Here is a 24,616-nt window from a genome sequence, read left to right on the forward strand (position 1 = left end):
CAGAGCGGTAGAGCCTTCTGAGCTGCACCTTCTGGTGTGTCCTGGATAAACTGATAGAATTGGAAAATATTTATGCACAACTTGATACGGAAAAACTTACCACCTGTCCAGAAGGGACACCCTTCCTCACCTATACTATGTTTTTGTATTACTCTTCCTTATGTCATACAGAAAAAAAAAACTCATGTAATTTCAGAAGTCTAACTTGTTCCATAATATTTTTGCAAGCGTACATGATTGATAGCTATTTATTTGATCTGAGAGACATCTAAATCTCTGTCATTGCTGACAGTACGTTGTTATCTGCAAAAATAAAAGCAACTGGGTAAAAGTTAACTGTCTGCCTATGATTTGATTTCCCATATGGCAACAGATACATGCTGAAGTAGTTGAAGCAAAAAACCCCACTCCAACTGTTCTGCAAAGCACACTTCCCAAGGAGCTGTCTGCCTGCATTAACACAGCGCCGTGTGCTTAGGGTATCACTGGAAATGTCTGACTGCAAAAATAGCCACGGTGAGGGTGGAGATAGATGTGCTCCCGCAGATCACCCTGGAACAGTTTAAAAGATTACTGCCTCCAGCTTTTCATTACTTTTCCACAACTGAAAGTTATTGCCTTTGTATCTGAAATGATGTAAAAGGCTGCTTGAGTATTCCCAGCTCATTTTCATGCCAAGTAAAACAGAGCTGCTGAAAGCCCCTTCAGGGAGCATTTACTGTTGGTCAACGGTGCTGCAGTGGGAATGTCCAGGGAGGGGAATACAATGTCCCATGGCAGCATCACTTCTGAAGCCACTGGAGCTACCTCTCCTGAGACTGTGTGTCCATATCCTGGGGCTACCAGCACAGGGAAGGAAAATTTATGAAGACTACAAGCAAAGCTGTTAAAATAAAAACACTCTTATTCCCAAGCAATGTTAACAATTCCTGTTTTAATCTGGGTGCAATTATGTTTGTAAAACCCTCAGTATCACGTCAGCTGGGACTACAGACATTTGGCGTGCAGATCTGCCAAATTCAAGCTGACTTTCTGCTGATCATGACTTGGTGATGCCCTCATGGAGGAATGCACTCAAGTAACAGCAGTAGTGGAGTGCACAAGTAGCTGGATGGGGTAACTTTCCTGTATTTGTCCAGCAAAGATGACAGGGAAAGCAAACAAAGCTGTGGGGGCAGCTGAGGGTACCTGTTATAATGGCAGGAATGCCCCAGCCAACGACGTAGTAGAATCGCATGTGCCCAAAGTTTATGTTCCTCACTTCGGTCAGCATCCGGTAGATGTGGAGCTGCTCCACAAACATCCACGCAAAGGTGCTCATGTAGAAGTAATGCAGGAGGATGGCAATCACCGTGCACACAAACTGCAGAAGGGAAAGGGCATGGAAATTAAAATTGCTCTTCTGAATCACGCAGCCTGGTGAGTCACCGGCCCCCCAGTGCAGCTAAAAACAAGTGTAATAAAAAGGTTTTGGCAGAAAGAGCAAACTACCGTTAATTTACATTTCTGTCATTTCTTCAGAGTTTCAGAAAAGCTGTTCATATTGTGAAAGCTATATATTTTTATGTTGTTACGTGGCCTGTTCTGAGTCTGGTTTGGCTTTACCCTACTTGTTCAATGTGCTGTTGGTCACTGCCCTCACCCTCGCCCTCCAGGTTCTGTGGTTAATTTCTCTGTGCGTATTTGCTGCCCAGGTGACAATTTTGGCTCTTCTGACTGAATTCCTTCTGCTCACAGGCAGGGCAGGGCTGGCAGAGCTCCCAGCTCCTTCTCCTGATGTGGAGCAGGAGGTGAGGATGCCCCTACGGAGGCTGCAAACCCTCTGCCCTGCCTCATGCACGAGTCCCTCCTGTGTAACCCCACTCCAGCAAATTCAGCAATAGCGTGTTTATCTGCATCAGCTAACCCAGCCACACTGCAAAAGGCTACAAATTGCTCCTGAGAACTGCCACCTGCAGCCCTACACTGACTTGACATCACCTATTTCCACATCAAGGGCCAGACTATAGGTTTTGTGTTACATTGCTCTTTCCAGTGAGAGAGCTGTCTCTCCAAGGAATTGTGCTTATTTTGGTACAATTTTGTTGTCTACTTTAGAAGAAAATGTGTTGTGCTTGATATTAGTAAATAAAAGTACATGGAAACTCTACTTGTGTTTGGAAGAGGTGGAGGGGAGGTGTGAGAGAGAGCTTAGATTTACAGTTTTGGTCCTCCTTGCTCTAAAAAACTTAATTTCTGGGGAGAGAAACTGAGAAACTGCGAAACTGAGAAGCTTCAGTCCAGGAAGAGTGAGCGTGCTGAACGTGAGCAATAGAAATAAATCCAGCCTTTCTTGGAGGTATTTTCTTACCAGTTAAATTAAATGTCTCTCACAAATAGGCAGAATTTGATGTGATCTTATGTGTTACTTGATATGACAGTAACTCAGGAATGGGCATTGACAGAAATGATATGAAAAGGAGACAGTGAAGTTGCATTAATACGGACATAAATAGGTAGGCATGAGACTGTTTGGCCATGCTATTATTTTTTTCGAAGCTGGAACAAAAATGAACATGAAGGGTGGTGATTTTGATTTGGAAAGTGATAGCAAGGTAAAGGTCTGTTTCATCTACAGTCTACAGGAAGTCTTTAAAAAAACTTGAGAAGCAAAGGCATGGACACATCCATGGGCTAAAGCAGTGGCCACTGCAACGACATCGTGACAGTCCCAGGTCAGGATTTGTTTTTTATGCCACACCAGCAGTACAATGAGGACCACTCATCTCTGCCAGCTGGAGAGCAGCAGAAATTAAGGACCTGCTGAAACCAAAGGGACTGGGTCCTCAATATGACTAAGAGAAATAGCAACAGTGGGCAAACTGGCAGCTGAAGTCAACTTTATGGGCAAATGGACACCCTGAACCCTCTGACTTTCATAGACTTGCATTTTTGCAATATCTGCCAACCAAGTTTTTCTCCCAACTAAAGAGTTTAATGGCTGAAAATAAGAATGACCACAAGCTTCCTACAGATGAGATAAAATCTATCCATTAACTTCCTTTCAGAAACAAAGCAAAGGATTCTGCCAAGGATCTGTTGATAATCTTGAATTAAGAGCACTTTGAGAAACCACACAAATTTTGTTTCAAAATATTTTACATAGTGTTTTAGATCTTTTTACAGCACCATCCTTGCTTTCAGATTTCAGTGTTCCTTTTTAGCATTACTTTTGGTGTTACTTTTTTGTGTTCTTCCATGGTATAACACTCAAAACCACAAGCCATACTTCCCTGTTAAACTTTGCTGAATAAGGGAATCATATAAAGATTGCCAGCTTTCTGAATTCACTCGCTGTATCGGCTTTATTACAACATCAAGTATAAAAGTGTAGCTCACCAAACAGAAGACCTTTCCTCCCTCTGTGTAAGCAGGGCTTTTGTTATTTCTACCTGCATATATATACAAGTAGACTGTTGCCCTGAACATTACCTTTTTCAGGTAAGAAAAAAAAAAGCAAAAAAGAAAAGAAATCACTTTCTATCAATAGTCCAGGGAAAGATTAAAACCTCACCCAGAAATGTGACTGTTAATTTACAGAAACCCATAAAAGCCAGGCTGTGTGCCAAGCAGCACTGCATTATTTGTGCTCCAGCATTCTTTCCCTCTTTATGTTCATCAGTGCATGACTCGTTAGACAACTCTCATTCCATACAGACAGATGAATAATTGTCTCAAGTAGACATGGTTTATGGCCCTCCTAACTTCTCAAATTGACTAGCTAGGCTGTAAAGAGTGGCTTTCTGCTCTATGAAACGTATTCTGCAACTTAAAAGAGCTTTGTAAGTGGGTTAAGGGTTTGGGGCATTTCACTGAGTCCTGGTAACAACATAGGACAGGATTGCACCAGGAGCCCTGAAGCATGAAAATGGGAGGGAGCAGAAGAGAACACCCTCACAAAGTACAACCATCAGTAGTTGTGGTACTGCTGAAGTGAACTGTTTTACTGCTCATAAGCACTTGCTTGGTACTTCATGCTATTAGAAAAGGAATCTGGAAACGAGGAGCCATCACTTACTACCTGATTTTGGTAAGATGCTTCAGGGATGTGGGCTTGTCCCCCTGCTCCATGGTATTCATGTCAAAGAACAGAAAGCATATAAACTTCCTGTAGTGAAAGGCAGTGAAAAATGGGTGTTGTGCTCAAGAAGGCATGGGAAAGGTCAAGTTACACAGAGTGCTGTGGATCAATTGGCAAGGTGAGATCGTTTGAGCAAGTTATTTTAAGATCCAAACTCATATATTATGAAACAAAGACAATGCAGGTCATACATGATATGAGACCATATCCCAAGGGGCAGGTCACTGCAAAAAAACTCACTGTAATAACAGCTAAGGGACTGGAGTTCCTGGTGCAGGTAAATATCCGAATACGGGACTGAAAGCAGCTCTGTGAGCTGAAAAGTTTTGTCCAGTTTAGTGCTGAGAATTTTCCAAAAGGTAAAGTGGAGGAAGAAAGCCCAGAAAAAAATGCATTAGAGTAATGTGAGTCTTAGAAACTAAAGAAATTAAGCAGCTCAATTTTATTTAGTTTTCCAAATGAAATACTGTTGATTAGAGGCTTCTTGGGAAGACAGTTTTTATAACAGAGGTCTTTCAAATTTATTATGAAAAGGTCTTGACAGCATCCAGGTATTGGAAGCTGAAATTAGACAAAATCCGACAGAATCTTTAATAGGGATGAGACACTCTGGCACCTTAAACTAACAGAGATAAGGAACTCTGCCATCACATCAAATCCCTAAGTCAAGATACTTTCTAAAATGTATGTTACTGCATACATGAATATAGAATCCACAGTGATATTTTAGGCTTAGGTTATATAGAAAGTGAGACTACTTGTTTAGGCATAATGGTATCATTACCATAACAGTATCAAAACTCATGGAATGTAGGCATTTTCTCCCATTTCTGTTGCTTGGAAAATGTGGAATCAGTACGGTTCAGTTATTCTTTTGTGTGTGTTTTCATCTTAAGATTGTACTTCCCTTTCAAGATTTGAATTAAAACATGTACAGTAAAGGACTTCTAGAAGATACATTTTCTGTAGGGTGTTCAGACAATCCCTATGCTAACATTCTGAATATTCTTCATATCTGTTAAAGACACACTTGTATAATTTCACATGCTCTTTCTTGCATCTCATCCCCTATATGTCTGCTGACTGTTTGGTAAAGGAGCCTGAGAAGCTTGGAAGTTCTGGAACCCTTGCCTGCTTGTCTCCTACCCATCTGCATGGCACCGAGTTTTGAGATGTGTGCTACTAAGAATTAAGAGCAATACTACATATAACACTACATAGCTAAGACAGCAATGAGGTCCTAGGCACAGAACACACTTCACGTGTGCTATATAATCTCATATTCAGTTCATTCATAAGCTTGTGTTTCTTGGCATGCACAATGCCGGAGGTGTCTGCACTAAGCTTTGGCAAAAGATACGATGAGCTGAAACCAATGGTCACTGTGGCTGGAAAGCACAAAACAAGGTGACAGGTTTCCTACTGATTCTAGGATGTAGCAAGATGTCCCACGCCTGGCAAGTGGCTTCTCCAGCATGGCCATGGTGGGTGTGCGACATGCATACAAACACCTGCACAGCAGTGCCTCACTGACAACCTACCGGGTGCCAACACCAGGAGCCGTTTGGGCTTGTGGGGTACCTGCTGCAGGAGAAACTGGAGAGCCTTCTACTGGACAGACAAAGCAAGACAAAAAGCATTCTGATGGAAAGGAAGGAAGAAATTGATGTTCAGGGTTCATTTCCTGGGATAAATCTTCAACAAGGCTACTCTCATTTTTTTCCTCTGAAAATAGCACATAGATCTATAGCCTGGCAGTGCTATTCATCATGCAAAATACAAAAGAAGATACTCAAACTGTGATGTTTTTCAAAAGACTGTTTGGGCCAAGCAGAAGTAAAACAAGAAGAGAAAGTGAAACAGGTGGGAGCAGGTAAAAGTCACAATATGAGCCCCTGATTTAAAGCTTGACAACCACTCTAGCAAAAAGGATGAAGTAACTCTTACCGGGTTATCAGTCTGGTTGATTCCAATGAGAAAGACGAGCTCGGAGAAGAAAAGGGCAGCCACCAGGTTTTTGTGGATGCTGTGCAAGTTGGACCGCAGCGTGCGGATCAGGACCAGCAGGATGAAGGTGATCAGCAAAGCCACCAGCGAGATGGAAACGGTTGTGTAAGTGACAATCTTCAGAGGAAGCACCTCCCCATTCTGCAGGTAGACAGATTGACAGGGCCTCTGTGAGTTTTTCCTTTCTTTTCCTCCAATCGGCTCTATGTGTTTTCATTACTACTGAGTCAATGTACAGATCAGCTTTAGGACCAAGAGGAGTGGCTTATGCCATCTCTTGAGTCACTCAACATTTTGAAAACCTGATGGTGTTTATGTCCTTGTTCATGCCATTGTAATGCTAGATGTACCTAACAAGCCCTTGAAGACCAAAGCCCTTGAAAATCACGCTGGGATCACCCACCTCTCGTTTTGAAATGTCCATCAGGACGGCAAAGCTGGTCAGGTGGCTGCACTGGCACGCAATATGGCTCTGGTTTCTGGAAAACAGCTCGCATCCTCGGGAGGACCAGGCACCTGCTCCGCCAATCCTGTGGGGAAAAAAGGCATTCCTGGGAGCCATCCTCTGATCTCAATCTTACCTCCTGCTGCGATTACTCTCCAAGACAGCTCTTGCTCCACTACCAGAGAGGCACGTAAGTACCAAGACAGAAATATTTATAGCTGTCACCTGCCTGAAAATGTCATCAACTTCAAAAGCCTTGAGTTGATGTATTTTCTGATGTGACACCTGACTTTGCCTGCCAGCATTTGTGTTTTTGTAACCTTTTGGTTTCAGCTTAAAATAATTTTTAAAAAATTTCACTTTTGTGTCAGCGACCACACAAGCAAGATGGGGAAGCGACTGCACAGAGCAAACTGACCATAACAGAGTGCTGACAGCTCTATGAGGTAAAAAATACCCAAAACACAGAGAGACATATTTTTCAGTCATCTCTATTTCCCTAGACTTGGACACTGCTTGTAAAGCTCTTATGTGAAATACATTTCTGCAGAAATATGATTCTGTCATGATGTTCCTCTAGAAAGTAGACAAGAAGAAGTTAAAAACAGTAAATAATATTTTATACCAGGAAATCTCTTGTATTAACATAATGGAGGAACTGCTCCCTTAAAAATTCTTCCCTGTTCAGCCTTGTTTAACTCCATTGATGGCAGAAATGATTTTGTATCAATGTTAATTATTCTGAGGTTAATGAGTAATAAAAACAATTTTGTAGTTACTGAAGGAGTTTTTCAGAGATATCACAGGTGATCTTCTCCATTCAGGAATAAAACATTTGTAAAACAGCTTTAATATCACTTTCTCTTGAACAGTACTCACTTGGAAAAAAAAAAAAAAAAACTCTTTTATTATGTTTAAAAGCTGCTTTATAATTGTGGCTGTAAGAAAATGTAACACAGACAACAATGCCACTGAAGTTGCCAGCAAATAGCAAATGGATGAATCATGTTTGAGCTAATGAGTTCTTCAAGCCTATACGATGTTTAAAAAGTTATGAAAAAGGACTTGCCATTCCCTCATAATTGGCAGAATCATCTATACCTACAAGCAAATAGCGCATCAAGAAATTGCTTATCTAACCTTTGTCCTGATACCATCTCAGACTACTTTACATGCAGGCAAGTGGAGTAGTTTATTATTGCTAAGATAATAGATTTTTGTTGCCTCTTCAATGCTTTTAATGATATAATCTTCTTAAGCGTTTGACTAGGAGGCAAACATTTCCTAGGCTAGTGTGCTCTTCTATTTCCAGCACAGGATATTGCCTTTTAATGGATTTTTCCATAGGTTTACCAGAGTTTTGGGGTCATTAGGAAGTAAGTAACAGCTATTCCTCTTACCATGGGCTGATAATATCATCTTCTCGCTATATACCTGGTTTTATGGTTATATATGCAATACTTAAAATATTATTAAATCTTTACTTGCAGAACATGTAGCTACCTCTGAACACATTTTCTTTTGTTTTATCCACACTCCTGAAATATCTCCAACAGGAGATATCCCACAATCCCATAAACTCAACAAAACACTCATGAGAATATATAATTCTTCACATTTTGTAGATCTTCAAGAACTGCATGTCTGTACTTTTAACTTTACTGAATACAAGAGACCTAAATGAATATTTCATCTTCTCGCTCACACTTCCCTCCTAGAGTCAAACACCCTCTGCTTATGCTCGCTGTCCTGTATCAAGACTGCTTCCTAACATCAGCAAGAGGTCTAAGGTCCCAAAGAAGGTATTTTCTTTCCCTCCAGTTTTCACTAAGATAATAAAAACAAATACATAATGGTTGATGGAAGGAAAGGTAAGTTGCTTATCAGTGCCACTTTCTTTGGGTTGACTTTTGATTCAAAAATGATCTTTGAGATTTATAACCTTTAATCTTATCATTTTATCTGCAAAACCTTAGTCCTTTTTACCAACATGAAGACTCGTTTGTTTGTTTTAATATTTCTTGCACTAGCCCTAGCTGAGACATCAAGGGTGGGTGCCTGTTTGCCTTGCACTCCATCCATAGTCACTAGGGTGTGACAGGAGAAGATGTCCATATACGAACTGAATCATTTTCTGGAGATGCCCTCCTAAGAAGAGGGCATGAGTCCTGACTTAAGGACCTCAGCTGAGTCATGAATCCAGGCACTGGAGCTAGACTACACTGAAGCTAGGTATACATCTGTGGGCAAAAAGAGTGAGCAAACACATGAAGATTGTGAGATTTATTGTTGCTGGGTGAAAACAAACCCTAGAAAGACATGATGGCACTACGTCTGTTAGAAACCACATGGCTAGCCATTTGTTTGAAGAGTTACGATGATTATTTTTATTTTTCTCAGGTTGATGGGAAGGGAGTACTTGGCTCCATTCCACCAGGAAGTAGTTGCCAGTTGAATAAACTACGTGAAAAAGGTTTTCCTCCAGAATTATCCTCCTAGCCAGGACTTCTCTGCTACTGAGACAGTTGCTTTGTACAGCCTTAGAGAAAGCAGAGACATACGTGATGGAGTGATTCCAGAAGACACAGACAGGCTTCGTTCTCTCCTCCGTTTCCAGCATGGCATACTCCACTATGATGGGCTTTTCCACCAGGTTGGGAGGAAGCTCCCTGTCACTGTGAATGGCGGTGCTCACGACAGGTGTATTGATAATAGGGCGGTTTGGTAATCTGCAGAAGGAGAAAAATCACAGAAATGAGCTAAACGTTAAGATGCAATGAACAGATTTGGTAGGTCCTGCAAATAAAAGATTTCTAGTCTCTTCAACTCAGAAAGTGAAGTAGTTGCACCATCAGCCTTCCACATAGCTGTGTTTTCAAGGCCTGTTGGCACTACTGTTGCAGTTAGGCTCCCACAAGGTGCCAGAGGAGGACAAGAGACATCACTGCAGGGACAACTGCAGCACAGAAGACATTTGGTTGACATAAAAGCAACTCTGACTCCCCTGCACGCTCAGAGCAAGTGGAAAGGGGCTGCACAATTCACAAACAGGTTTAAAGCTCACCTCAAGCTCCTTCGGTCAGGATCATAGTTTTCTGGCAGGAGATGTCCTAGGGACCGGTATATAATGACCATGGCAACAGTATGATGGCTTGAGTCATCTGGGTGTCGCTTCCTTCTCTTTGCAAATGTGTTCTCAGGGCTTAGTGCATCACTGTTCACCTTGGAGGATAATTTTTGATTTGAAGGCTTCATCGTAGGTACTGCTATGGAATTAACACAAATATTAAATTCCTTCCACACAACATCAAAGCTACCACTTAAACTGGCAATTTTGCTTTGCAAAGATTCAGAAATATTTCTATTGCCATAACGCTAAGTTTACAGCACTAGGCATGCTCCTAATGTCACATTCTATATTTTTAATAAAATTTTAACACATTTCAGGGTTATAAAACTAAATCAAATAGCCATTGAACCGTGAAAAATCATTTTGCCTAACTACAAAATAAGCCATTTCTAAGCTAGAAGATCCGTAAGTACATAAATAATCTGCGCATGATTTAGGGAGAACATCGAAACAATATCCATGTCATTATATTGCATGTATTTATGACAGAACTAACAACAGTTACAAATACAACAGGTCACACAGGATTGCTGTGTGCTAATTCTTTCATATAATGAGCATCCAATTTTGGCAAGAATCTCTTAAAATTCGCATTCCTTTTTTCCTTACAGAAAGGATATGCCAAGCAAGCAGGTGCCTCATTTCTGAGTAAGAAGACATACAGATGTACACGTTTACTCATTATTGTGCGTTATTTGCAAAAATGTTATTATTTCCGTATTCCAAGGATATTCAAACATGGTACTGCAGGATTACCCTCTCATGTCCCTTGTCCAAGATGCTGTGGTTTCCTCTCAACCATTTCCAGGTACTTCAGAGACATGGCAGGTACCTCCCCATGGACTCCACGATGTGCCACCCGTCTCCCTGCCCTACTCAGGACCTTTTTATTTGCTTTCAGGCCGCGATGGCGCAGCTCTGCTCCCAGCTGGGGATCCTCCACCTCCCACGCCCCCTCCCTCCATCTCTGCAAGGACCAGGGAAGGTGGCCGCGGGGGGAACATCTTGGTGGGAACGGAGGCGGCCCATTTCTCTTGCCTCGACACGGCGGTTCGAGGGGCCGCCAGCGGGACCCGACAGACAAGTACAGCCAGTTACGCAGCCCCCCACGCTCCCCTCGCCGCCAGCAGGCAAAATGCCTCAGAGGTATGCACAGCTGCTCCATCCCTAAATAATGTTCGCTTGTGCAGGCGATCGCCCCGCTCTCACCCCAGTGCCACAAGGATCAATCACGTGTCCTTGGGAGCTAGTCAAAATTGCCACCCAAATGTCAGCAGAAGGATTTTACCTTTCCTGTCTGAAGGTCTGAACAGCGTATCTGGGAAGATAACAGATGATTCCAGATCTTTTGGATAATCTTCCTTAATCTCATGAAATCGTGGTATTCTAGCTCCCGTAAAATTAGACTTGTCAAAGATGTCAACAGCAATAACTGAAGAAAAAAAAAAGTTTGACATAAAACTAACTTTAATTCTTTCAAATGTAATATCGCAACAAAACGGAAAAAGGGTGAAATATCTGCACAACACAGAGAAGGGATTTAAACCCCAGAAAATAAAGTCAAATCTAGTCTCTCTCAATTAATACTTTGAATGACAACTAAAAGTTTGTGTTTCACCATCGATAAATTTATAAAATCACTAATTTACATGGATTGTGTAGGCAAAGGAAAGGCATTTGCAGCCCAGTATTTCATACTAGGAAAACAGTACTGCAAACACTGGAAATAAAAATGGTATGTTCCAATATCAGACTTGCTTCTGCAGGGAAGGCCAAATCTGCTGCTTCAGAAATATATTTTTTCTACATCTGCTTATCTGATTTTGCAGTTTAAAGAACACAACCTGGATTTTACCTGCGAATACTCCTTAGTCCTCCAGTTCCCTTTCCTCTACGCTAACAGTTATTCTCTGGCTCACCTCATCAGCTCTGGCTGTTGTCTAACTGCCAAAATATTTAAATGCAGCTGAGTTGGCTTGAACTTTCCCATTTATGAAAAGTCACTGAGTGCCAATTTAGACGTTATAATAAAAGTGAGAAGCTGGAAGTCCTGGGGGTAACCCTACACCAAAAGCTGTGATCCATGGCAAGTCCCTATATGAAGAAATATCCAAGTTAAGATCTGCAAATTCCCATTCCTTTCCTAGTCTCTAAATAACTCCCAGATGAGCCATTAGGAAACTCCATTAACACCATGTTCACCTGGAAAAACTGTTCAAACGAAAACAGAACCCTTTCAGTGCAGGGTTGCCTCATCCCTCCCAAGCTCATGACTTTTTACACAGGAAGAGCTGGTCAAAAAAATCAGGGTTTACAACCTGCAAGAAATTCTGGGTTTTGTTTTCATCTCAGTTCAGTTAAAACACTGAACACATGTTTTTCTGAATGTGAAGATAAAACCATTTTGATTCTGATATTCCTAAATGAAATCTTTTGCTTTGGTTTATCAAAGAGAATCAAAGTATTTCAGTTTGGCTCAGTTCAACAACAATCCTTCTTCCCTGGAGTCGACGCAGGACTTTATAAACTTTATAGTTTGACTGCCTCATGCCTTTGCTTTTCTCTGGAAGCTGGGATATGCTGACTTCCATGCTGAGCTCTGCCCATGTGTGGACATGAAGCCTTCAAGACAAGGTTTGTAGGCAAAAGTGAATTCACTTCCTAAACCAACTGCTGTAGTTGGGAAAATTAGGCAAGCTTTTGGTCTTTCTTCAGGTCTGAAAACACAAGTTCAAGTTGATAATAATTCAGACCACCTGTGAAAGAAAAACAGAACTGCAGAGCCATAGAAATGCTGCTTGGGAGCGACCTCTGAAGGTCATCCAGCCCAGCCTATCCTCTCACTCAGAGCAGAGCTGTCACCAACATCCGACCAGCTCAGACTGTTGGTGTCTGGGGAGAAAATGAAATAGAGAGGGAATGGGAGAAAGGGGAAAGAGGCAGACCACACTATGGTTGCTGTGTTTCGCTTGCACACGTACTGTGAGGACATCTGTGAAGTACGTTACGGCCCTGAAAGCGCAGGTACTGCTATTAGGGGAGGCATTTACTGTGATAGGTAGGGAAAGAGTCTTGGTATGTCTGATGTTTACTTCTCAGTTGAGACCCATTAAGGATTTATTGGACCCCAAGGATTTTGCTTTGGTGATGGTTTTTGCAAGGCTGGGAGGGGTGTATGAAGGCTCGGATGGATGATTCTGAGTAAATACCTTTCAGCACAGGAACTTCTACAGAACGTGAGTTTCTGGATAGCTTCCGGGTTAGCAATGTATACGAAAATCAGAGGTATATGATCAATAGCAGATTTTCGTTTGTTTGTTTGTTTTGCAGAGTAGTAATTCTTCAGGAGGTGGTGGGGTGATTCTTTCAAACACATGACCAAGTACATTGAACTGTAGTAGGTGGTCTCAAAAGACATCACCTTTGCTTACAAACTTTGTCCATCTTATCATCTGGAAACCATTGTGCCAGGCATAGTAGTGACACAGCCCAAATGGAAAGCAGATCAGATATCTCCTAGGAAGCCCCCAGGGCAACTGAGAGGTATGGATCAAGGCTCAATCGACTTGAAATGAATGTGCTTACTAGACCAGAAAGTTCAGTTTTTGTTTCTCAGTGGGTACTATTAAAAATAGTTAGTACTTCTGTCTAGAACACTTTTAAAGCTCTAATATGAAAAAGCAGTTTTCAACACAGATACTTACTCATGTTAGTGGCAACGATGACAAAAGGTCTCATGTAGGTTTTCTTCATGTTCTGGGCCACGTTGTTGAAATAATCCTCGTAGTGTCTTAGCAGGTGAGCTGTGCCACCCTCCGTTCGCTGAATGTGTTCCCACTGCTCCTTATTGCTGGGATCCAATAGGGCACTACCCACTTTGATAATATTCTGAGAAGCAAAGGACAAACGTAAATTATGAGGCAAACAAAGCACTGGATTCTGAGTAAGGAATATTGAAAACGATTGGCATTACTGCCTCAGGTGAGTGTATAATGAAATCTTTTAATGTAGGCACTTTTTCTGCAGCCTTATGAAAATATATACCAGTTACTCACACTGAGGGGTTTTGTTGTTTTTTCTACATAAAGGAAATCCCTTCCAACTTTTTATGATCAAAGTAAGACAAAATTGGATGCTATAAGTTGACTGTCTATCTCCCTCTCTTCCCTTAAGACAGGAAACCTACCAAGAAATGCAGAAGGAAAATCTAACCGTATTTCACAGAATCACAGCTTGGCCTGCTCTTGACCACATCCAGGCGGCTTTTGAAGATCTCCAAGGAGGAGACCCCACAGCCTCCCTGGGCAGCCTGTGCTACGCTCAGTGACCCACACAGCACAGAAGTGCTGCCTGATGTTTATACAGAACCACCTGTGTTCCAGGTTGTTCCAATTTGCTTCGTCTCAGAGAGATGAGAGACAAGAAAAGCAGAGTGCTTGGGATGTACACTACAGAACTCACTTAGGGAACTCAAAATAACGTGATGTTAAAACAAACACACAAAAAAACCACCCTGTAGATAGAAGTACTGCTTTCTCTTCTTTTTTTTTTTTTCTCTCTAATTTATTGAGCTTATTGATTCTTCAATAATTATGTCATTTTGCATGAAGAATAACAAAAACAAATATTAACTTGCATATACACATAAGAAAACTTATGTTGTTCTCCCTCCTTATTTATGTTTCTTCCCCATGTTTATGCTTCTTACAAACACAGTTAAAAAGGAGGTCCTAGATGAGGACCTGCTGCTTCTGCTCTTTGTTATGAGAATATTCAAAGGAACCCTAAAGAAGAATGGAAGAACAAGACAACAAGAACCCCCAAAATAGTGTTAAATGGCTTAAATGGGAAAGGTACAGGGTTTAAATGGGAAAGGAGCAGTGTTTAATCTTGGTGTACATATGGACTACTTTGTTGTGTCAAAACCTAATTCCTAACTAAGGTAAAATTGTAATAAATGATGATAGAATTAATCACCTCAAGCTCTACGGTAGCAGAGGGAAGTATCTGGATCCACAAAACCCTTCATTTAGAAGCAGACAGGGAAGGTGCTGTACTCCCTAAGTATTCCCTGAAGTTGCAAGCTTGTATTTGGGATAAAAGAGACTGCCTTTATCTATGATGAGAAGCACTACATGGCTCCCCAGGAACGCACTGTAGCAGAAGACACATGCTGAACTTGGTACCAGGCCTCCTCACCACTTGTGTATGTTATTTATGTTTTTTGGATCTGTTATATTTTTCAGGCTTCTCCCAAAGACTATTTAAAAAAAAAAATCCTTCTCCCCTTGTGCTCCCTCAGCCTAGGATGTAACCTCCTTTTTCTCATGAGCATTACTGATTAGTTTTCAAATTCTTGACCTACCCTAAAAATATTTAGGGAGTTTTTGAAAACATCACCCGTATGCATTTTAGTGCCAAGTGCAGAGGATAATAAATTAAAGCAGGCTACTTTTTTATTTTTGTTCTTATTTTTACTTAAGAAAACATGTTAAAAACTCAGTTCCTTCCCAAGATCTGAATAGGGGAGTTCATTCACCCCAGAGCCAACAGCTTGTCAGCAAACGGTCTCCTTACGGAAGAAAACATGGAATCTCTTTATACTTGGTTTATCTAAAATGTTTAATGTTTTCGAAGTTCTTCATTGTCTGTTGACTGCACAGCCCAAGACACTGAGGAATTTTCTTAGCCACGCTCCCGTCTACTCCCACCTCACGGGGAGGTGGTGCAGCTCCCTGACTTCCTGGTGCAGCTTGGTTCTGCACAAGGTCTCCGAGTTCACCCTAACACCTGCCTGAGCTGGCTGGTCCCGCTGGAGCCCCTGGAGTGGTGAGCTAGGTGTAGCGCGCCTTTGGAGGGAGCCAGCCCACCTCTGCCCTGCACGAAGGCTGGTCTTAGCCCAAGGAGGGTTGCTCCAGCACCCTTATGCTGGCACAATTCCAGCTTGGGCTCTGCGTTGTGCCACGGTTGGGATCTTTGGAGCAGTATTGCCGAGCACGTGCAGCAATACCCCGTAGTGCACGCGGGAGTGAGGGGAGCTCTGCCAGGCTGAGCACAGATCATCCCACCTGGTCACAGAAAAAACACAACTTCCTCCAAGTCTGACATTTTTCCACCACAACTACATGTTCCCCCTGTCAAAGAGGGTGCTACAGCTTGTACTCTACACCTCGTCAGGACTTTGGTAAAAACTGTGTCTTTCATGAATGTACTGACTAGCAGAAGCCCTCTGGCATGTATTTCCAATATTTGCAAGTGCCTGTATCACTTAACATTTCAATATAGTGTGAAGTCTCTTTCAGTGCACCAACTGCTTAGCAGACATGATTCAAGTGTTTCCAAAGCTGAATTGTAAAAACCCTTCAGAGTCAGTAGCTGGCTCAGATTTCACTACATATTTAAATGAAAATGATCAAATTAGGCAGGTTTTCCAACAAAATTGAATATAATAGACAAAACCAGGAATATCCAGGAATAGTACATCAAGTCAATTATTTTTTAATTTGAGGAATTTTACTTTTGGATGTTAGTATGATGGTTTTTATTGTAACAGTGCTTTCTATGACATATATATTCTGTGCACGTGTGCGCACACATGCATAACCAACTTCCCACTCTAAACTGAGAGGACCGACTCATTTGTGAGACAGCTCAGAGCAATTACATAACATTCACTCCTTCTTGGTCAATGACAAATTCAATTATCAATTTTCACTTGTCGCAAAACTTTCCAGGGGTACTGTAAAGGCTCAGCACAGTGCATATTATCTCTCTTACCTCATTGAATTCCACATCCCTCGTGGCCGCCAGGTCAAACCCTTGCTGCTGGCTCTCATACTTTAGGACCCGGATCATCATCTGGTAAGCTGTCCTCACATCATTGCCGTACAAGCTGTGTGTATATTTGGTGGCATTCTGCAACACTCTCACAATCCGTATGGTTTTGTCTCCATCCAGCTTGGTCTCATTGCGGTGTAACTTCTCATTCTGAACCAGAAACAAGAATGAAGGAAAAAAAAATGTGTTTTTTTTTTTTCACTCTAGTTACAAAGACATTCTTCATTTAGGGAACTTTGACACAAAAGTGTCATTTGATCCAAATGGTGCTTGTCTTGAGGAAGGTTGGATAGGACAGCTCAATGGAAAATGTAACTCAAGAGCCAGAAAAGCACAAAGGTCCAGATGGGAAATGAGAGGGTCAAGGATTTGGTCAAAGGATGGAGTTCGGGGACTTCAAACTGGAGTCTGACTGATGATCATTTATAAAATAAAGGCAGAAACTATAGGATGTCTTATGGAGTGTAAATATTAACAACATGTTTATTAGTGCTAAGAAAAATTAAGCAACAGGTGAGCAACTAGAAACAAGGTAAAAGAAGAAAATAAAGAAATGTCTTTTTAAATTCAAGGAAAAATTACAATGGATCACCAGAAAAAAATGATCATTGTGCTGGATTATCATCTATATAAATCAATGCTGTCCATATGAAGTCAATGACAACACGACAATTCATATCGAATGGAGATTTGGACTACAGTGTCAATAGTCACTGAATGCTACGGTGCACACCTCAAAATATGGTTATGGGGTGAGCAACTATAAATATATCCTTTCCAGACTTCACTAGATTGGAGAAACTGTAGATTTCATTGTGTTCCAGGTGTGTTCATTATATGCAAACACTGCTGGGTCCTGACAGGCTGATCAGACTCTGGAAGACTAAACACAAGAAAACACAGCTTACCATGATTTTTAGATCCACAAAAGTGTTGGTGGTACAGTTGAAAAGCTCGGGAGGCAGCCAGCCTTTCTCAATGTTACAGTGGCGAACTGCATTTCCTGAAGGAGACAATGCATGAATAGTAAATAACGTTCTGAATTGCTCTGGATAAATCTCCACAGATTTCTACTTTCAAATTTCTTAGTGATATACACATACTTCACTTCCCAAACTGGCGTTCCCTCCTGAGAAAAGTTAAAAGTTAGACAAGCTTCAGATCCACCCAACCACTCTCAGCCGCGCTGCCCTAATGTTCTCTAACAAATTCGCCAATTTATTTATATCAAACCTGAGGAAGACTGTGCATTTCCTAAATATTTACAAAAACATAACCCTGCTCAGATTTCTGTGCAATAGCCTGTATAGGAAGACCACCCTGATAAATGCTATTTTCATGTCAAAACACGCTGGTGCCTTCACACACAGCACGCAGTAGACACTTCAGCCAACACAAATAATTTCCTTTTGCCACTGGTGAGTGGTTTGTGAGGAGCTTGCTGTTTAACCTACTATATTTTACTATTTGTCAAATCATTTTAAAAGGTGATTCTTGGCTGTGAATCCTTCACAATGAATTGCAAGTTATCAAATTCAAAACTAATATTGTGCTAGTTAACTTTGGATTCATATTGCATATGTCTAAGCAATATAATTACTAATATCTAAACAACAGAATTGTAACTGATAGAACAATATCTAACTATGTTAATTCTTTTCCATGAATATACAATTAAGCCTCAGGTTCCTAGTTGAATATTCATTATTATAAAGCTGACTTTCTTTGAATTCACTGTAAAATGTGTTCTGTAAAATTCACTTATAACGTGCAATTCCTAAGAGCATCCTTGCCTGCTATTTGCTAGAAGAGACACCAGAGTCAACCACAAGAACAGTGCACATTTAGTGAGAAAGTTTATTTTAATTCAATTTAAAGGTGTTTAGCAATGCAAATACTGTCTAATTTAAAAAAAAATATATATATATCCTAAAATCTTCAGAAGTGGAACTTGGGTGACCATGACTCTTCTAAACTCCTGCATCCCCCCTGGTAATATCTGGAAAAGTTACACAGTCATTTGTAATTCATTGAACCTGAAGAGTGCTCACTGCAGGTAAGAGTTACCAGGTCTAGAAATTAGACAGAAGTTTTGTTTCTGACAGAACAGCCTTCAGAAAAGATTGTGAACAGTTGTTTTCAAAAATCTGCTTTGGTTTTCTGTAAGATAAATGTTTTCAGGAACATGCATGAAAAAACAGATTGCTATTCGTTCACAGGACAAAATGACACAGCTCATATGCTCGGTAAAATACGTCTTTCAGGCATGTGAATTATGGCTTGCAGAAAAGATATTTGGCAGAAAAATGCAACCTCTGCTGTACCTCTTAGCACTGTTAGCCTACAATGCCAATAAAGTGATCACCATGCAAACATTTTTCATCATTTTATCTTTGCCCAGAGGAGCTGTGTTGCTGGAGACGATGTGTAAGTCACTAGAAACTGAAAGTTACCTGGGTAAGAAGTGCTTGAACAACAGTAACCAGAACATTGGACTGTGCTTTTCTGAAAATACGGATACAGAATTTCTGTTCTTTGTATGTGTTTACCTGCTGCACTGTTATATTTATATTTTGGATATTTCAAATGTATCGTAACAGTTCTTGAGTTTCAGCTAAAGTTTTGCCCTTGTGACATGCATAAGCTATGTTGTAATCTCCAGACTCAACGAATTAACACCATTCCCTATGTACATATTTTTTGCTGTTCCCCCCCTGCCCCCATGTAGATAAAGCAGTTAATGTTTTACCCAGGGAACTTACCCACTGATCCCTTAGGACACGGCACGGCAGCTGGCTGGCCAAACTTGGTCTGTGGCCACCAAATACCAGCCTCGAAAGCTTTGGGACACCCATTATAAATTACTGAAAGCAGAAGAAGAAATGATGCAATTTTTCTGAGAAGATAAAATCACAGAGGAACAACTAGAAGGTATTCCAGGCTGCCAAAAGGACCTTCCAACCATCCCCAAGCCCCAACAGGATGCTTGTTCCTTGCAGCACCTCCCAAGCTGTAGCCCATCACCTGCTCCTTGTTCAGCAGCACGGTCGGACAGGTACGGGCAGAGGAGACCTCAGGGTGATTATGGGGCTCTGCATCTTGGTTCTGCATATCTCTGCCTGATCCTTTATTGTGGGAAAACACTTCCCCGTCATTTCACCCACACACTGCGGTGAGATGACTGCTGCAGCAGCTTTGTGCTGATCACAGGTGGAGGGTGGGTGGGTGAGAGGACAGGCAGGACAGGCAAGGCAGGGAAGAAAGGCATCTGGAGTGTGGCACAGGACGCGAGGGCTCTCACCCACCTCATCAGCTGTGGCACAGCCATGTTATTCTGTACTGGCAGAGGAAGTCAGGCTTCTTGCAAAATTGGGATTAGGGTGTTTTGCTTTTTCCCTCTAAGCTAGCTATATTTCCACTTGATGGAAATAAAGAAATATGAATTATTTTTTTTCTTTTTTCCCAGCCCCTGTGAGTCATATCGGCACAAATTCAGGAGAAGGGGTGCAGATTTAGGCTATTGCCCTGCTAGAGCCACCCCACTGGCCTTGCAGACACCCCAGCAGGCAGCAGCACACCCAGCACTACGCTCCCCACACCTCCCCACTGCCATCAGCTCCCATCCTGCTGCCCCAGCCCGGCTGATCAGCAGCGCTGCTGGACGGGACGTACCTTCACAGCCCTTCAGGGTGACTTCGGCAAAGGGGTTGTCGCAGCGGTTGCACTGCCGCCCTATGACTCCAGGTTTGCAAGGACACTGCCCTGTCTCCATGTCACAGGAGCGCGTGTGGGAGCCCGAGGGGAAGCAGTCGCAGGGATAGCAGGTGTCGCTGCTCTGTGGCCGGTAGTAATTTGCCTAGAGAAACAGAAAAGGAAAGACAACGAGGTATTTTATATCCCAAATATAAGTACTTGCTCGTGTTTCTGAAATCCTGGTCTAGCAGCACGTGCTTCATAAAAGGGCTCACTGAGCAGAGCACAGGATAATAGTGATACTGCAATTAACAGAAAACATAACGTTTGACCATTCTTTCTGCTAACCCACAGTTACCTTACTGTGTTAGGCAGACTGAGCACAGCAGGGGTTGCTGGGCTGCCCAGAGCTGCAGGGGCACAGGGCACAGGGCGCTGTTTGCAGTGAGGGCACAGGGCCCACATCTCTCATTATGTACTTGCTGCTTGTGCCCAGTGAACACATTCTTGAAGGATCTGCAGTTTTCTCTGCTTTGCAGTTCGACTCCTGTCTATCATGGAGAACTCAGTAAGCAAACTTCTTGCACTGTCCATTTATGTCACATGTACAGGGCAGAGAGAAATCAACGATCGTGTATTCAAACTGCATCTGCAAATGCTTTTGATCTGAGGTGCTACACGATTACACGAGACAATGGTGCTGGCACCCCACTGACTCGATTTAACGCAACAGTTGCTGCGTGTCCTGCTGGCATTTAGGAAAGAAGTGCTAGGCCAGATTCGCTGCTGCCGGTTCAAATGGGCAGGACTCCTCTGAGGTCATGCAAATCTATTGTAAAACCTATTGTGAAAAGCCCATTGTAAAACCTCCAGGAGGGAGGCGCCTCCCTTCCCCACTCCCCGCTCCGTCCCCATATGTCTGCAAAAAGACTTGAGAGAGCAGTCCCTGAGGAAAGCGTTCAACCTCTCATTTTATTCATCTCTTCCAAGCTGCTAGGTCTTTGCTGATCTACTGCAGATGACAGCTTCACCCATCCAGCCCAAGCTGCTGCACGGAGATCACTTGCTTGTGACACAAAAACCACCACCAGCATTCCTCTCCGCCCAGGCCTGATCTCCCCCAGTAAATCAGGCTGCACTTCAGAGAGATCAGAGCCAGGCTTTCCTTCTCTCCGTTTTGCTTTACAAAGGCAAATAAGATAAGGGCAGCACAGTATGATTTGGTGAAGGGCAGTGCCAGCAAAATGTTTTAGGTAAACATTAACTATGGTGTGCACATACAGGATACAAAGCACAGCTCTGTATACTTTGTCTGGGTTGCTGCAGTTATTAGTGATGTAGTTACTTTTTAAGCTAAAGAATTTTTTACTTCAGACTGCTGCTTTTTGCTTACCTTGCAGTGGCATTCCCCATTGGTCTTATTGCAATCAGGATCAAACCCTTTATTAGTCTCACAATTACACGGACCGCAGATAGGATTTCCCCACCAGCCTCTGGGACAAGGCAAGTCAATCCTATAAAAGAAAATCACATCCAGAGAAAGTTCTTTTAAGATTCCTCTTAAAAGGTGGGAAGAAAGAGCTTTGGGCCAAATCTGCACTCAACTCCATCAGCTTATAAGGTGCAACGTTATCTCACTGCAGCAGCCAACACTTTATATATATATTTTTTTTTCACTCCAAAAAAAAAAAAGATAAAGAATATCAGTTCTACAAAACCCTAGTGGGAATACTTCCCTAAAAGTTTTCAGGACCAGCTCCTCTTTGTAAGGGGTATATACCTATATGAGCAAATAAAGTGTTCATTCCTCTAGGAGAGGGTGATAGCACCCACGTTGCCTCCTGGAAGCGGTCCCTGGTCCCACCAGCCCCGTGGCTGGGCACTGCGGGGGTCAGCACGGGCTGGGGCAGGCTGGACAGCCCATGCCAGGCTGTGCTAACCCTCCAGCAGCCCATGCCCTGTCCCTAACTTACCCGTCGCCACCAGCACAACCTCAGGCTGTGTTTCCTCAATGCTTTACACCTACGTGAGGGCTGCTGTCTGGTTCTGTCCCCTCCCCATGCATTCCTGCCCCATAGAGCAGGAAAAAGCAGGTACAGCAAGCCAGAGGCCGGGCATCAACCCAAAAGCTGAAACATAACCCTTGGTTTTGCTGGTTCTTTTTCTCCTGGATAAACTTCCGAGCAGGTTTGCCCCACAGCCACTGCTGGCAAGGATGCCCTGGGATGGGATGAGGTAGCGATCAAGGACCCTGATGCTGGAAGTGCATCAAGAAGTAGCCTGAAGGATGATGCTGCCGAGGCTGCCCCCAGCAATAGTGCAGAAAGGAATCCCTTCCCTGCTGTTCGTCTACAGGGAGAAAAGCTGCTCGCTGTCTGTTCCAAAGACCACACTGAATTTTGTTTATGGTAATTGCTGGGCTTGTACTTCTATGCTTTATAATATAGAAAAAAAAAATCAATGCTGCACTTGACACGAAGTCAGCAGATAATGACAAGGGACTACTTCTCTTTGTTGCTAATCCAGAGGAGTGAAAGGCGAATCTGGCAACAGCAATGTCAGTGTTTGCAAGCCCACACAACAAAAGGCAGAGGAAGAAGCTTGCAGTTTTCAAAGGGAAGGAAACAACATCACATGAGCTATTCCTAAATGCGTAGACAAATGCCCTTCATTTGCACATCATGAATGGCCCACATTAGAGCAAATCACAGTGCCATCTCGGGGATTGAGGAAGGCTGGTTGCCGAACGCTTATCTGAGACCAGGAAGCTGCTGATGAGGGAATCTGCACGTTTCCACCACACAGCAACAGGGCATAGACCTCCTAGGCTGTCCAGAAGACATGGATTTTTGCCAGCCCAGGGTCCAGACCCAAACTTCAAAGCCATTTTATGTGGCCAGGTGACCTAAGTGGGTACATTGCTCTGTGTGTGTGTTGGGGCAGCTGAAGGGGAAGCTCAGAGCCAGCTCTGGCCAAGCCTACCAAAAGGTACAGGTTAGAGGCCAAGCTGTGTAACGCAGCACAATTGGTCTAGCCCCCGAACTGCTCATGAAGGAAAGTGGCCCCTGAGTGTACGGAACTTTGTCTGGTATCTGGGAAGAGAGCTCGGGAGCACCGAAGGACGGGGAGCCTGCAAATACCATCTACTATGAACACGTGAAGTAGAACAGGAAAGCTAACTGAAGCATAAACGAAAGTGATGGACTGCTCCCTTAGGAGGAAAGGCAGCTGGGAGGATCAAGGAACCAAAGAATAATTCTCCTACTTGCTCTCGCAGTACTGCCCGTAGTAGCTCTGTCCACATTCGCAGGTGTAGCCATGGGATGAGCTAGGTTTGTGCACACACGTGGAGACATGCTCACATGGGTTCAGGTTACATACATCAACACAGTCTCTTCCAAAGTACCCTGGGGAGACAAGGTCATAAAATTACAGCAACCATTGTAATTTACGATTTGCATGTCTCTAAAAGACCATCTATTTTATGCTCATACACTAATAACACGTCTTCAATAATCAGTAGATTCTCCCTGAGATACTGTCAGAAGAAGGTACTCTTTTCCCTCTCAGCAAAAAAAATATAGTGGGCTGTTCTTTTCGACAGCCTGTTAACATGCTTGAGGCACCCTTGTGCCTCTGGTTCCCAGTTTTATATTCAGGGCATGTGTTACAAATAGTTTCGTATTCTCTCCCTGCACGTACGGGAGGTGACTGTGCTGGGTGCTGACAGCATGTGCTGGCTACATGCACCAAAACAGAGAAAACATTCAAAGTATCTCGATTAGGATGCAGGGTGTGAGACTGAAATCCAACAGCAGAAAAGGCTGGGAAAGAAAAAGGGAGAAAAGAAAAAGAAAAGAGAAGGGAAAGAAAAAGAAAAGAGAAGAAAAGAAGAAAAGGGGAAGTGCACAGAAAGAGCCCTTTGGACCAGAAACTGTCTTTCTGTTTGGTTGACACATTTCCTAGAACAAATGATCCTTAGCCCATGACTGTAGTTGCAAGGGTGGTACAGTAGGACAAAGAAAGATTGGATGCTGATTGGAAGGAGAAGAATCGCTAGATGAGCACCACCACCAGCAGCAGGAGGCTTGCAAAGTGCTTGCAAAGCCTCCTGCCACGGCTGCTGCTTCTCTTCTGATGAGCACAGAGGGATGGGATCCAGCTCCTGTCTGAGTGCATGGGATGGTCAGTGGGTTACCTGGGTCGCACACGCAGGAGTAGCTATCCCAGTCGTCGCTGCAGTAGCTGTGCTGGGGACACGGGTTGGAGTCACAGGGGTTATCCACTTCACAGCCCTCCTTCACATTGATCTTGATAGCCTGTTTCATGTTGAGTGTGGCTATATTTGTAGATGTCTCTCCCATTCTTACTCCCTGGTGACAAA

The 24,616-nt window shown here is 42.8% G+C and overlaps 1 protein-coding gene across 5 annotated transcripts in view; it reads right to left on the reverse strand.

Annotated features, from left to right (window-relative positions):
- The window catches only part of CELSR1 (cadherin EGF LAG seven-pass G-type receptor 1), a 166,589-nt gene that overhangs the window by 17,671 nt on the left and 124,302 nt on the right, over positions 1-24,616 (reverse strand). For 4 of the 5 annotated variants that reach the window (XM_080602472.1, XM_080602474.1, XM_080602470.1 and 1 more), the window contains exons 12-25: positions 24,431-24,605; positions 23,498-23,639; positions 21,626-21,746; positions 20,212-20,395; positions 19,302-19,403; positions 17,448-17,542; positions 16,480-16,689; positions 13,407-13,590; positions 10,991-11,134; positions 9,637-9,838; positions 9,134-9,301; positions 6,531-6,657; positions 6,068-6,268; positions 1,189-1,363 (exon numbers count right to left, since the gene is read on the reverse strand). In XM_080602472.1, the coding sequence (XP_080458598.1) occupies positions 1,189-1,363; positions 6,068-6,268; positions 6,531-6,657; positions 9,134-9,301; positions 9,637-9,838; positions 10,991-11,134; positions 13,407-13,590; positions 16,480-16,689; positions 17,448-17,542; positions 19,302-19,403; positions 20,212-20,395; positions 21,626-21,746; positions 23,498-23,639; positions 24,431-24,605 (2,230 nt within the window). The remainder of the gene's footprint in view (positions 1-1,188; positions 1,364-6,067; positions 6,269-6,530; positions 6,658-9,133; positions 9,302-9,636; positions 9,839-10,990; positions 11,135-13,406; positions 13,591-16,479; positions 16,690-17,447; positions 17,543-19,301; positions 19,404-20,211; positions 20,396-21,625; positions 21,747-23,497; positions 23,640-24,430; positions 24,606-24,616) is intronic. The other variant, XM_080602471.1, reaches the window with a different exon arrangement.

This window comes from Anser brachyrhynchus, assembly GCF_964034855.1.
Source record: "Anser brachyrhynchus genome assembly, chromosome: 1".
Lineage (NCBI taxonomy): Eukaryota > Metazoa > Chordata > Aves > Anseriformes > Anatidae > Anser > Anser brachyrhynchus.